The sequence below is a fragment of the Agelaius tricolor genome, unplaced genomic scaffold (assembly GCF_023055355.1).
Source record: "Agelaius tricolor isolate 1412-34295 unplaced genomic scaffold, bAgeTri1.0.p SCAF_1, whole genome shotgun sequence".
Lineage (NCBI taxonomy): Eukaryota > Metazoa > Chordata > Aves > Passeriformes > Icteridae > Agelaius > Agelaius tricolor.
The window spans coordinates 8,338,793-8,353,723 of record NW_027269261.1 but is presented as its reverse complement, the minus strand read 5'-3'; the positions used below and the strand labels follow the sequence as shown (position 1 = coordinate 8,353,723).

The 14,931-nt window shown below is 41.9% G+C and overlaps 1 protein-coding gene across 4 annotated transcripts in view; it reads left to right on the top strand.

Annotated features, from left to right (window-relative positions):
• Positions 1-14,306, top strand: part of MACROD2 (mono-ADP ribosylhydrolase 2) — an 850,774-nt gene extending 836,468 nt beyond the window's left edge. For 3 of the 4 annotated variants that reach the window (XM_071422251.1, XM_071422232.1, XM_071422259.1), the window contains 3 exons: positions 4,215-4,298; positions 9,189-9,257; positions 11,057-14,306. In XM_071422251.1, the coding sequence (XP_071278352.1) occupies positions 4,215-4,298; positions 9,189-9,250 (146 nt within the window). In that variant the 3' untranslated portion in view covers positions 9,251-9,257; positions 11,057-14,306. The remainder of the gene's footprint in view (positions 1-4,214; positions 4,299-9,188; positions 9,258-11,056) is intronic. The other variant, XM_071422242.1, reaches the window with a different exon arrangement.
• Positions 14,307-14,931: the final 625 nt, after the last annotated feature.

Below are 14,931 nucleotides of genomic sequence, written 5' to 3'. Positions count from 1 at the left end.
TAGGGCCAGGATTTCCCACTTATTACAAGACTTCTATAACTGGGGACTTTTTAAAGATTTAAGTTACCATGGAGTATGTGATTACACTGAGAGAAGTAATTTACACATGCAGCTGGTTCATCTGTTTGTCTCAAAGGGGGTCTCTGGCATTATTAAACTAGAATTAAATAATTCTATTAAACTCAAAACCAATAGCATGAGCCCAGGTTCCTGGTTCAGAGCCCACCTGACATCCCTGACCCACAGCCAATGCCAAGGCTGGTCTTGAGGCTCTGCCAGGAGAGCCCCCTTGAGACTCATGAAAGAGAAATAAACATCCTTAAGGTAGGCAGCTCAGAGCAGAAACTGAGTTCTTGGGTTCTTACAGCTTCTAAGCCTGCATTGTTGCCTGCTTTTGTAGAAATAGATGTAATCCTTGTGCAAAGGGAGAAGGGGGATGATGAGCAAGACAAGGGTTACACTTTTTACTTGTTAGAATTTATTGGGGATTTGTAAAACAGATGCCTAACATCTATATTTGGGCAATTTTAAAATCAATGCTGAGGTACCAAGAGCTACCACAAGAGCTTCATGTTAGTCTTGTAAACAGTATGTGAATTTAGAGAGGGGGGAAAAAATCATCTCTAGAGAAAAGGGTGTATTAACTAACTGTAAGCACATGGAACAAGTGACTATTAAAAGGAAAAAAAAAAGAAGAGTTTAAATGCATGTGCAGAGATTTCTGTCTTCTTGGTATAAACTTATATTGTGCCTTGGAGCAGGCTGGGAGCCCTGCTTGCCCATGCCAGCAGCCCATTGTTTCTGAGTGCTGGGCTGGTTGTGGAAGCACCTGGCAAAGGGCTCAGGTAATGAGCTCTGGCAGGAGCACAATTGGAAATGGGAATTGATATTGAAAGCAGTATCTCCCAGGCTCCCTCCCCCCTTCAGGAGCCCTCAGCTCCTGCTTGGAGACCTGAAACCCTTTGCTTGTTTGTGCTTCAACCTGAAAGAATTAAATCTTTGAGGGAGAGGCCTCATGAATAAATTGGTTGTCAAGGCAGTTTCTGGCATTGATCAAATTCTGCTGTTTCTGTGGATTGGGCTGATCTCAGAGTGAACTTGAGTTGACTGCACAGCAGGGGAGCTATTTTGGATAATACCCTTTGCACATGCATGGCAGTATACTGAATGTTCCTGTGTCCATCTCATAGTAATAATGAAGGAAGAAATTAAATTTACATTAACTGAATTTGTAAGTCTTCCCCAAAAATTAGATGGTAAACAGTGAAAACCTCCTCCCAAGATTTGCAGTGGTGCTTAGCTTAGTAAAAGTTTCAAATATCTTCTGCCTAGTTTGCCCCTGAACACTGTTTCCCACTATAATTTTCCTGCTGAAAATATCCAACAATAAACTCCCAGTGTAAAAACCACTGATAGTGCAACAACCCCCTCCTAGAAAGAATGGGGAACCAGAGTTTCAGACATGGAAAGAAAGTGAAAAAGCAGAACAAAAGCAACTTTTCTGGCAGTGTTTATGACCCTAAACCTCTGAGAAAAATTTTGCAGATCTCTTGATGCTGCTGTTACTCTTCCTAGCCTCTTTCTAGGTTTACCACCCCCCATCCTGGGTTTACCACCCCCTATCCCATGCCTGAGGTTATCACTGCAAATGGAAGACAACTGGAACCAAGCACATGTGCAGGAATCTACACAGCCACATGTGTCCATAAAATTCTCTTTCATTAGCCTCCATCATCACCTTGCACTATGCCAACAAACCTTTGCATGAGAGGTTTCTGAAAAGGAAAGCCAAAACCCTTTTGGCAGCGTGGTGAAGCCAGGCATGCTGGCTAGTTCAAGTTCTTGTGATAAGGGCTGGGAACTTCCTGTGCTCATCTTCAGGCAGTGACAAGAGGAGAAGCTGGGAGGCCAGACATAACCTGTCACATCATATCTCCTTCATCTGGTTAATACATGGTGGTTGAGAGGACTCAAAGTCAGATTCAGAGGCAGCAGCTGCCAGTGTTTGGTGTAGCAGCCATCCCAAATACCTACATCTGACATCAGGGTGTCTTGGTGGGCAGAGCTGCATCCACTGCAGGCTGCACTCATGTAGAGACAGTCAAGAGGACAAAGGGGAATGTTTTTAACATGAAAGAGCAGGTTTAAGACTGGATATTAGGAGGAAGTTCTTTACTCAGAGGGTGGTGAGGCCCTGGCACAAATTGCCTTGTGAAGCTGTCACTGCCCCATCCCCTGAAGTGTTCAAGGCCAGGTTGGATGTGGCTTGGTCTGGTGGAAGGTGTCTCTGCCCATGGCAGGGGGATTGGAACTAAATGGTTTTTAAGCTTCCTCCCAGCCCACCTGATTGTTCTGAGATTTTTAAAAATTTTATTTCTCCTAGAGCTGCTTCCCTCAGATAATCAAAATGTATCACAATCAGAATGTCAGTGTATCTTCCTTCATTAATCAGTATTTTCATGGTCCCTCAAATTTCATATTGATTTTGCCAGGAGAAGTCAGGCAGGGATTTTCAAACACCTGTTCAGTCTTGTACTTGACAAATTCCTGCCATATACATATTATTCCTGTAGGGTCACCTGGGTTTATCTTTTGCATGAGCCAGAAAGGCAGGTGGGTGAGCACTGGGAAATCTTGGAGATGTTGGTACATAAAAAACCACAGGAGATAACCACACTCACTCTCATGAATTCCCTGGAGAAGCCTCTGGAGCTTGATGCAGCCACAAAGGGGCCATTTCAGGCAGATCTGCAGCATCCCCAGTCACAGATGTTTACAGATGTTTTATTTGGTTTGCATCTATGGAGATGATTTTAAACCAGGGAGGAAGAGGTGAAGCTGCTGATATGATGATCCAATGAAAAGTTTCTGCATGAGAAGTAAGGTCTGTTAAAATGAAAAGTAACATTTCTATCACTGTAAAGTCATCCATCCCCCAAGCTTGGTAGGACTGGAGGCCAGGCACTGGAATAGGCTGCCCAGGGAAGCAGTGGAATCCCCAACCCTGGAAATGTTTCAGAAGGTGAGTGGATGTGGAACTTGAGGACATGGTTTTGAGGTGTACTCAGCAGTCTTGGGTTAACAGTGGGACTCTGCCTTAGAGGTGTTTTCCTCCCTTAATGATTCTGTGAGTCTGGGATTCTGTAGGCAGTGTGCCAGAAGTTGCTGGTGAAAATAGCATTGGCCATCCCAGCAAGCAGAGAGGAAACTAAATTCCCCAATGTGCCATTGGTTTGCAGATAAAATTAGAATTAAAAGTGGCTGAAATTTTCAGTAGCAGATACATTTTTATGGACAAAATAAATGTAGTAAACTCCGGTGGATTTAAAAACCCCGCTGTAGAATTCCACAGGAGAAAGAAGGAGGTTTTTGAGGGACAGTGAAGGTTTCATCTGTGTTGTTGAAGGGGTAAATTGTTTCAGTTTATGAATGAAATGTTTCTGAACTATCTGGGCCCTTACCACACTCTGCTGTGTCATTATAACCACCCAGATGCCTGGATCCCTTAGTGACCAATCACCTGATACCCCAGAGTTCAGTCACAGGATGAGTGCAACAGGCTTTACAGCAGCCACAGAAGTAGCATGATGGAATGTAAAAGAAAATTGGCTTCTTAGCCAATGGCAGAATAGTAGAACTCTGTCTAAAACAGCAAATTATTTTTTTCCCCTTTTCAAATATTGTTAGGAGTTTGAATCTAAGCTTCCAGACAAGCCTGAGGCAGAAGAGATAAAAATATTGAGTTACAGTGATAAAATGCATTTTCCTACATTCATATTCTAGTTTGTGTCTGGCTACCCAGTGTTTTTGAACACTTCACTGTATTTATTTTCTTTCTGCTGGCTACAGAAACTTTATAACTGTGATTAAGTCCCCATCATATACCTCATTTTATGAGCAGAAGGGATTCTTTAAAAGTGATGAGAAAAGAATGGTGGGGAGGCAGAAGCACACAACACGATGTGATTTTAACAATCCCAGTTAAAAAAGAGTTTGCATTGCTAAAAATATTCAGGCAATTATTTTCAAACCATGTTCTCCCCATATCCTCTGTCCTCTTCTCTAGTGGGTGCCACTGTACAACAGTGGAGTCTACAAAGGTAAGATCTTGTCAGAAGGAAAAAAAAAACCAGGCATGAAGAGTCTGAGAATTAGATATTAATTGGATACTGTGAGTATTGATTTTTCTCCTTCTTTGGCTTATTATATTATAGGGATACAAGAGCAAGAGGAAGCTTCCATGGAGCCTGTGAAAATTGACCTTGCAAGTCAAGCAGCAGATGTTTCAAATAAGGATGGTATGTTGTTCTGTTATTTTCAATTACTTTTTTAGGGTAATGGCTGTAACCTGACAAAGAGAGTGTTTAGATTGGATATTAGTAAGGAATTGTTCACTATGAGGGTAGGGAGGCACTGGCACAGGTTGTCCAGGGAGCTGTGGGTGCCCCATTCCTGGAAGTGTTCAAGGCCAGGCTCATGGGGGCTGGGAACGACCTGGTCTGGGGGAAGGTGTCCTTGCCCAAGGCAGGGGAGTACAACTACATGGTCCTTGAAGTCTTTTCCAAGCAAAACCATTCTATGACTCTGTATATGGTCCTGAAGTTGATACCTAGCGTTGCCTTTCTGGAGTTTGTTTATGTGTTTCCTCCTAAAAAATTGAGTTATACTTGCAGTCTCTTCAACTGAGCCTTTTTGAGAGTTTACACCATCTCTACTGTCTTGTGAGTCCAGTGGAAGCAACTTCCAGCACTGTAGCCCTGCATTTTAATTTGATTGGGTTAATGTGTTCAGTTGGGATGTTCTACACTGCCTGCCTTTTAACTAAATAATATTTTAGACCCACTGTAATGTTGGTCTTGATATAGAATTGGCCAAGAGGTTGGGGGTCTGATTGCAGTCAGGGGATGATTTCTGAATATTTTTTGTGCTGTTGGGGGTCTAACTGCAGTCAGAGGATTATTTCTGAATATTTTTGTGCTGGTGCCCAGCTCCATTAAGGGGGGAAGTGTTTGGCAGTATAACCCCTCTGAACTTGGATGTTAATCCCATTCTTGGTCAGCTGGGATTCCCTTTCCTCCTCCTTCAGTATCCATACAGTTCTCTCACTAGGACTTTTACTGTTAATAAAACAACCATGATTTAGTTGAGCCAGCAGCAGTTCCAGTCAGGTTTGTGGACACAATCAACCCACAATTCCTGACTTGGAAATTGTATTCCTCCAGCACTGATCTCAATGAGCCAATGACCCATCTCTGTGGCAAATCCCAGCAAGGGCTGAGTCCTAGGATGCTACTCAACTCTGCAGTGTGTAACATCCTTGTAAGAACAAAAATCTGACCTTCTTGACTCATCCTGTGTGTAAAGAAATGATGGTGGGAATCAGCACATTGGTGCTTAGGCTTTGTGGGGCCTTTTTCTCTCATCTTGGTCAGCTCTCAGAGCTACATACAGGGTTTTGTTGGTTTCACTCAGAGGGGCTTTTTTACTGCCCCAAACAGCAGTGGGTTTGGGATTGGGTGTACAATCCTCATTTTATACCCACAGACTCCCCTCTGTAGTGAAGGCTGTTTTTTAACTCTTTCTTTAACCTCCTCAACATAGACATAATATAAATGGAAGGGACACTTTTATACATCTCAAAGACAAACAAATTATATTGGTTTTGCTATTAGTTTCACAGAGAATCTGGTGCTGACTTCCTTTCTCTGATGTTAGATTGTGCTGCAGCATTTGAATTTGTGACTGATTAGATACTGGCCTATAAGGAAGTTTGCAAGCACAGGAAAAGCAAGTGTGCATAATGAAATAATGAATAAACTTTTCTTTATTAAAAAATGCTAGAGATTATGCTCTTACAAGTAGAAGTGCAAGATAAAGCCAAAGCAGCCCTCTTGATTCATTCTTTGAGCAAACCCAAAAGTCATAGCACATTAAAACATTTGAATTGTGAATCCATGGGATACTTTGGTTATTAAAGGAATATCTTAAGGGATTTCTGGCTGGAAAGGAAAGTGATTGCATAGCTGTTTCAACAGGGGCCCATAGGACAGGACAGCAGGACCAAACTAGCTAGCAGTTTCTGAAATTAGAATCTTGATAGGTTTCTCTGTTTCAAATCTTGCTTATCTTGTAACATCTTCTACATATGACTCATCTTGTACCTTTCTTTTCTTTGAACTTGCTGAGTTACATGAAAGAACAGGAAAAGGGCGTTTGCTTAGGCTGCCAAAAAGTACTTCACTTGTCAGGGAAGTTTTTGTTTCTAGACAGCTTAAATTGCTATTAGGATTATATTACAGGGTGGTTTTCCTTGGACATATACTGTGTGTTTAAAAAAATAGAGGAAGCATCAAACTCATTCCCTTTAACAGTAATTTTTATGTAAATTGCCTATTTTTTTCCCCTCTGGTCCCCTTCTTTCTGCCCCAGGAGATCTCATTGCTTCACAGCTGAAAGCACAAGCATGTATCACTGCATGCCCCTTGGCAGCCCAGCCCTTGTGCTTTAATTTCATGTTCAACAGCACAGTGGAAAGTGCATTAGAGATGCAGAGAGTTTAGTCAGCTTAGGTGGATCTCAGTATTGGTTCATCCAGGGGGCAGGTCCATGAGAGTGATATATTTGAGAAATTACTATTATGTGAAGCCTGGGACTGATTCTCCATCAGGAAAACTGTCAGAAGGTGCATCTGTAGCCTGGATTAGGACTGTGTATACAGACACATATGTGTCCTGCTTGTCTCCATCAGCCATCACAGCAAAGACCCTTGTATATTAAATTTCTTGTACCCAGGACAGATCTTCTGATTAGTTTTTTTTAATGATGGCAAACCCCACCTTTGGTGATTGGGTTCTTAGATGGCATTTCCCTGACAACAGCCTTCTTTTTCCTGCTTTTCCTTTCCCTTTCCCTTTCCCTTTCCCTTTCCCTTTCCTTTCCCTTCTTTCTTCTTCCACCAAAGCTCCAGAGATTACTAAGGCCATTTTTAGTTTCCAGCTTGTATTGATCAGATCAAACTTTTCCCAATGGGGGTTGCTCCATCATCTTTTTTTTTTTGTTTCAAGCCTGTGGATGGAAAGCTGCATCCTGATTTAAACCAATATTAGTATTTTGGTGTCATCTGCTGTCCAGGTCTATAGCATAACATCCTAGGCTAAAGAAATGCACTAACTCTCTTGCAGATGACTTTAACTTAACTCTCCCATATCTGTTTGTCTGTCTTCTCCTTCATCCTGTTATGGATGGGAATTACTTGCTGGGTTATTTCTTCTCCTCTTGCAAGGAACTTTCTTGCTTTTGGGGGAGAAATCCCTGCCTGGTCATCATTTGAGAGTTGATAATTTTGGCCCCCAATGAGTCAAAATTTAAAAGAAATCAGACAGAGAATGTCCACATCCATCTCACAGAGATGTCCATTCCTGGCACAAAAACCATCTGTGAAGGTGCAGGAGGAGGTGCAGGTAAAACTGAATTTAGGAGAAATGCATCTCTTTGCACTCCAGGTGCTTCTCAGAGCTGTTGGCTGATGTAGCACATTATGGGGAGGTGCAACCAGGCTGCTGAAGTGAGTTAGCAGTTTAAAACCTCTAAAAACCTTGCTTATCAGGGGGAAGCCCTATTTGGGCTTGTGCTGTGATTGGAAGTAGAACACCCAGGGCTGATGATGCCTTTCTGACACCACCTCGTGCTGGGAGGAGCCCAGGCCTGTGAGTCACATCCCCACCATCCCTGCTGGCAGCTCTTCCAGGTGTTCTTGGGCTGTTTTCCAACTCAACAGAGAGAGTTGTGTGGCTGCCCTGATAGCTGGGGTTCACTCAGTGGTCTGCAGAAGCCCATCCTTCAGTCAGACCTCCCTGTCTTTGAACAAACCCAAAAGTCATAGCACATTAAAACATTTGAATTGAGAATCCATGAGATACTTTGGGCTACTTAGTGAAAACAAATCCAAACTTACTAAAAGATTATCTTAAGGGATTTCTGTAGGAGAGCTCATGCAAAGAGCTGAGCTTCACCACAAATACATAGGGAAAGGTTCATCTGGGATGCTGACAGAGCCTCAGCACAGGTTTCAATTCCAGATTTATTTTGCAGGAGGTTTCTGTAGAATGTGAGTGAATGCTGATGGTATTTTCAACAAATACTGCCAGTGAAGCTGTCCAGCATGATGAGGCTGGGAGAGAATTCTGCTGTCAGTGTGCAGCAGCCTTCCTTCAGTGATTTTTTTATTAACCATCCTGTCTTTTCTATGCAAATATTGTTAAAGAACACAAGCTTGTTAAATGTGATGTGAGCATCAGAGCTCTGTAATCAGGAGTGGATACTTTTCATATTATTCATCACATACATCCAGGAAGCCATTACAGTATCTTCTCTGCATATGGGTGATGAATAATTTACAAATAATTCATCAAAACTCCAGCAGGTACATTGACATGATATTGATTCAGAAAAGACATCCTACTGCCTGGCTGGAAGTAGCATCATTATTGATTTTTGGGGTTTTTTCCTTCCTCTCTCCCATCTTAATTTCCAAGTCTTCTACTCATGCTTGAGGTTTTTCCCCATCACCCATGTCAAATGCCTCATAATCTGCAGGTGATAGCACAACACAAAGCCTGAGTAAAGAAACAAAAAATGGTTTTACTATAAATGGCTTCAAATTCAGTGCAGAACAAACACTAGATATTAGCCTTAAAACTGCAGCTATTTATGTTTAGCCTTTCTACAACCATCACACCTGCCATAGTTTGGATGATAGTTTTGACAAATGTCATAGTGAAATTAGTTTAAGACTTCTATTTAATTTCTTTTAAATTTTTTTTAGGTTTTTTTAGTTGTTTTTTTTCTTTTTGTAATTTTAAATTAAAATAAGGCTGGTTTTTAAATGGATCTTACACTAACAATTATTGTAGGAATATAGTGACATTGCCTCTGAATCCTGCCCGAGGTTCCAGCAATTTGCAGCTCAAGAACTTCTGGAAGCAGCATCTCTGTAACTGAGACAGCATCAAAAGTGCCACAGCTTGGCCCCTGTAATTTAGGGACATGGTTTAGTGGCACTTGGCAGTGTAGGGTTTTTGCTTGGACTCAGTGATCTTAAGGGTCTTTTCCAACCTAAATGATTCTATTTTTCCATGGAAATGGATCTGTGTTAATAGAGTTTAATGACCATCTCATTTCTTTTTCAGCTGAAATGAATAGTCAAGTTGAAAGTATAAATGATCCAATGGAAACAGAACAGAAAGCTTAAGTAACAGGTAAGACCTTCACAACTATTTTTTCTCCCCTGTTTTCCATACAGTTTCTGTATGAAAATTCGCTTTGAAAGCACCTAAATTAAAGTTAAAATTTACCAAACTTTAAAAAAAATATAGGAAGACAGAATACAAGGGAGAAGTAATTGTCTAATATGGCCTCTATTGCATCATAAAAAGTAAAAACTTTATTTATCAAGCACATGCTATAGCAGCAGTCTGCAGCTATAGTGGGTGTAGGTGGTGCATGGTCTTAGATCATCAGAAGGCAAAACAGCACTGAGATAAGGAACAGAAGAATAAGTGAGCAAACAATTTTTGGCATTGCTTTGGAAAATGACAGGCAATTTATAGTGGTTGGAAAAGAGCTCAGTTCTGTATGAGCTGTGTTCTGGGAACAAAAGGTTCACATTTTAAGGGGTTTGTTGCCCTTGGCTTTCCAGTACCTAATGCCTCTTCAGCAATACCACTGAAAAACAAGGCAAAGTCAGAGAGCTGCCTGTGGAGCTCTGCTGCTGCCTTCTGGAGCTTTTTTTGGCTTTCCACACTAAGTGATGGTGCTGTGGCTGGAGCAGTGGTGGCTGCTGAGGAAGTGCTTTTCATTGGCATAAATAGCACTTCTTCTAGACTGAAATGAATAATGTAGTGGGAAGACAGAAGTCCAAGGCTCATCCCTAACAAAAAAGAAGCAGGAGCCATTTCTCCCTCAGAAGTGGTTTTCAGGGCACACTGCTTCCTTTGGTGTAGGGTTTTTGAGAAGTACCAATATCATCAACAGCAGCATGCTGTATTTACCCTCGTCATGGGGTTTCAAGGTGTACAATGGCAGCAGCTGTAACACAGAGATTTAAAACACAAGGTCTCATTATTGAACGTGAGTCTTGGTCCTTATCAGCATACAGGTGATGTGCTACTATGCTGCTGGAGTGAGAAGTAGCCCTGATGGTGCCCCATTTAAAAAGTACTGAAGTAAAAATAGGGATGCACCCTCAAAATATTAATTAAAATACAGCTTCCATAACTCTTCCTTCCCCTCCCTTAGCTTCTTGCTCAAACAAAAAAGAGGAAATAATGAAATCCTTAACTTTAAAATAGATCAATATGTTAATACCCTTCCTCTGTTTAAAAAAAGGTATTTGAATGTTACAGTTTTCATGTGGTCCTTAAGGAGTCTGTTTCTCATGCTTCATTTTCCCTTGGGAATTGTTATCTGTGAATGTTTAGGGCTGGAGTAATTTTGGCTCATGAATTAGCAATCAATGAATAAATCTCTTCAGTTCCACTGTGGGGCCAGACCCTGGGCACACCATGTCTTGCTCAGCAGTTCAATGGCATGCACAGGGCTGGAAGCAGGCTTTGAATTCATTGCAACTCACTGTCAAAGTCATCCAAACTCCACTGCTGCTGTTTCAATCACTAGGAGCAATCCCCAGGGAGGGTTGATCAGCCTGCTAAACCTCAGAGACTCTCCAAGGGTCGTTCTGGAGCGAAGGAGGTCCATCTGCTTCCTATTTTTAGTACTTTGATGTGTTGTTTGTCACCAAAGCACCTGCCAGAGCTGGGGGTCTCTGGTATCAAGCAGTTGCTTGGTGGTGCTCTGGAAGACCAAGACACCCTGATAAGCACAGGTAATTTGCTCACCCAGTAGTAGCTGTTGTACATAAGCTGTGTCAAATAGAAAAACTGGGCAAAAAATGAAACCGTAGGCATCTGTTGCTGGAAAGATAAGACCTGGGTTCTGTGCAGACATTTGAAAATGTTCCTTTTTTCTTTCCACTTTTCTCTCTGCTGCTGTGGTGAAGGAAGGATGCAGGAGAGGAGAGACCCAAGGAACCCTACGGGCAGGCGCTGACATCCTCCAGCATCATTCTTGGCCGAAAAGAGCACACAGAGATGATCGGCGGGTTGGGAGGGGGGGAGCTTTTGGGGGAATGAGTCTTTGCTTTTAATTTCTCTTTGTTCTCCATTGCATTTCATCCTGTAAGTCTGTTGGAAAGGATCATAACTTCCCAGGTCTAACAAGGTTTTGCAATCAACCCTGCATTTACAACAGTTTCTTCTGAAATGTGAGTCCCTCTCTTCTACAGGGTCTTTTTTCCTCCTGCATCATACCATCAGTAGCCTGTTTCCAGGCCCACCCCTTTTCTAGCATCTTTATCTCCTTTCCCATCATCAGCCTGTGCTGTGCCATGTCCTTACATGTGAATAACACATGTGGCCTCAAACAGCCAGCCCCCTAAATCCTGCTTTTTCCAGTTAGTTCTGCACATCTCCAAGCCAGTGCTGTAAGTATGACCTTTGGGTACAGGTAGACAACAGACATTTCCTCAGTGCTGGAAAGACTCTGCATTAGAGGCATCTTTAAATACAGCTCCCAGCTTTAACAGCTTCACACAGTAGCTTTTGTGAGCCCTCATTACATTTTCCACTGCATATGCATGGATTTTTTTTTTTTTTAAAAAGCAATTAACAGTTATTTGGATAAGAATGTCTCTCCATATGTCAATTGTTCTGCCAGTAAATGCTGCACTGAAATCTGTAGAAGAGGAACAAAAGGTTTTCATGTACATTTCCCAACTGTACTGTAACCAAAACTGATGGAAAATACACTGGATGGAAGAGCATGCAACCTGTGCTACAAACTGTATTTTAAAGTGCTGTCAAGAATAATTTGGTCATTTTAAGCAATGTAAGTGATCCTAATTTGATCGTTTTAAGAAAAATAATTGGTTCTGTACTCTTTTTTTTCACCCAAAATACTCCTGAATCACAGAGTAGGTATTTAATATCTGGCCAGGAAAAAAAAAGTAAAGAAAAAAAAAGGTAAGACATATCTCTATCCTGCTGTGATCTGGGTTCATCCCAGCTAGAGTAGTTTCAATGATAAATCCTGTGCTGGAGAACAGCAAGTCAAGGCACCTAACACAGGCTATGACAGTCAATGGTTGTTGTTAATTCAGAAGGGTGTCAAGGAAAAACAAGGATTAGAAAGGAAAGCAGTAAAAGCATCAGATTGAACACAGAGAGTACAGCTCCTAGAAAGTATAGCTCCCCCCCACCTCCTCCTCTGTGGGACTCCAGCATGCTTGTTGAGGTGGGATCAGAAGGGAATTTCTGTGTGCTGCCTCCAGGGTGAGTCACACCCAGGTGTGACTGTGCCAGAGGGGCTCTCAAGGAGCTTCTCCATCACCTTGACAACTCCAAATTGGGTAAATTGCAGGAGTAAATGTGCCAATGTTAGTCTATTAATTGGTTTGAGAATTTTGCTAAGATAGTCTGTTATGGTATAGTCTATTAATCTGTTTGAGAATTTTGCTAAGATTACCTGTATTTGGCAACTAGCATTCCTCTGGCTCTTGTTCTCTCCAAGTACTCTTGAAGGGACTCCTTGTTCCCTTTGAGGTGCCTCTGCTGCTCTCCTTTCCCAGCCTTGGGGTCATGCTTGACAGAACATGTCTTTTGGGATGTGGACTCTTCTGCATGGTCCCTTCTGTCTCTGTGCATTTCTCACACACATAACAACATTTCCCACACTGTGTTGTTAGGATTGAAGCAGGCTGTCACAGCAGGCAGGTCAGGAGTGGATAAATACATCAGGAGGTGGTATAACTGTGATAACCTCAGCAGACTGTCCAGTCCCCTGAATGTGGTTCTGCACCTCTTCTGATCGTGCTTCCCCGTGGCCAGCACTAACATTAGCCATGAATCAGATGTCAGAATCTTTTTTCACCAACTTTGGCTTTAGCAAGGGAGCCAAAGGGGCAGTCCCACAGGAGGCTGGATGCTGAGCTGTGGTCATTCAGAAGGAGATAAAGATTCCCCAAATGTCTTGTGAAGACTGACTGGCAGTTAAAGGAAAAAAATAGCTGCAAAGATGCATCATATTAGACACTCTCTAGCCCCTGAAAGTAATTTCATTTTGCCTTTTATTTAACCTTGGTAGACAATAGCGAGTCTTCAAAACAGCCATTTGCCCAATGATGTGTTGGCAAAGCACGAAGCCCAGAAAGTGCAAAGCAAGGAGACCTATGAGTAGCTTAAGTCCTTGCTGTACTATTTGCAGCCTTGTTTGTATCTGTCCTCCCTTTGGGTGGGTTTTGATTTGAGTTGTTGGCATTGTTCACTGGTCATGAAGTGAGTATACTTTGGCAGCATGAGTTCTCAGCTGTGTCAGTAACAGTGCAGTCAGTCTCTGATGTTCTTCTGGAGATGCAGAAAGGTAAGGAGAAGAAGAACCCATTGGTTTTGTAGAAGAACAAATATTAGATAGAGAATCACCACGCTGGTATTTATGTCAAGGATTTTGATTTAAACTCAGAGTGGATTCACAGCAAGTGGTGTAAAGGGGGGTAGCAGCCTTTGGGTGCTGATTCATGTTTGCATTCAGTGTAAGAGGCTGTGCTTGGTTGTTGTTCCTCCTGTGTCTGAAAGTGCTCATCCCTACCATTAGGCACAATATTCCTCAGGCTGGTGACTGCTCCCGTGATGACATCCAAAGGTGATACTGAGACATAGTCTGTAATAATGGGTCACTGCAGCTAATTGTCACTCTTTCTATAAAGCACTGAGAAAGCCTCTCTTGGAATTAACACTGTTCTGCTTTAGGACTTGAATTAAATTATATTAAAAAAAAAAAGAGTTTATATGCAGTGCATGCCAGCTTTGCTTTTAAAATTGCAAAATTTAACAGAGTATGTGGATCTATTTTCTTGGGGAATAGGGATTTTTATCATATTGTTCATCCAGGATTTGCCTTACCCTGACATTTGTGATATAAGTTTTAAAAAATGTAAAAATTGAAAAAGGTAATTTTCTTGACCAAAAAAATATGTTTTTACTTCAATGCAAAGAAATGTAGAATGTTGCTTGCAAAATGTCTTCTAATAGATGGTCTAACAGTTATATGGGTTAACATATGCCTTCCTTGTTACTTTGTCATTTACATGCTGAACCTGAGTCTCGTTACTTTCCTTGTAACCTAAAGAACCAATGCCTTCATAACTACCTTGTTAAAGCAAATAGTTAATAAAGCTTGTCCTGAAGACAAGGCAATGCCACCTGTGTGTGTTTATGCCCTCCTCACCTTGCCAGTGGTGCAGAGGTAGTTTTGGTTGTCAGCAAAGGACATTTTGGTTTGGATGTGCCATCAGCAACACACGCAGCCAGATCCTTAAAAAAATTTAAATTTGTCACTTGGCAGATTCTTGGAGCAACCAGGTATCTCCTGGCAGGGGGGATTTTTAGAGGATCTTACAGCTCCTAGGGGAAAAGGCATCTGGACCGGTCCCAGTGCTGCACAAGAGATGTTACAAAACCTGTCCTGTTGCACTAAATCCCAGCGTCTGTTATCTGTCAAAGAATACTCCATATATATGCAATCCACAGGTATAATAAAGAATTATGTATGCTAGATGTTATCTGTCCTTTCTACCATCACTTATTTAAAAAATGGATAAGTAGGGGTTTTTTTTCTTTCATGACAGTGATGTAGGTGAAACTTTGAGTACCAACCTGGCCTTACTCTTCTCAGCCAAGGTTTTAAACATCAATAACTGAAGTGAGGGGGCTGGGCTGTGTGGGTTCAGCACTCTCCAACAAGTGGCTTCCTTCTCTGAAATGTCACCTTTCCTTGTGTGTGGTGTTTGTGAGGGTCCCCAGGACGAGGTGAGAGATGAAA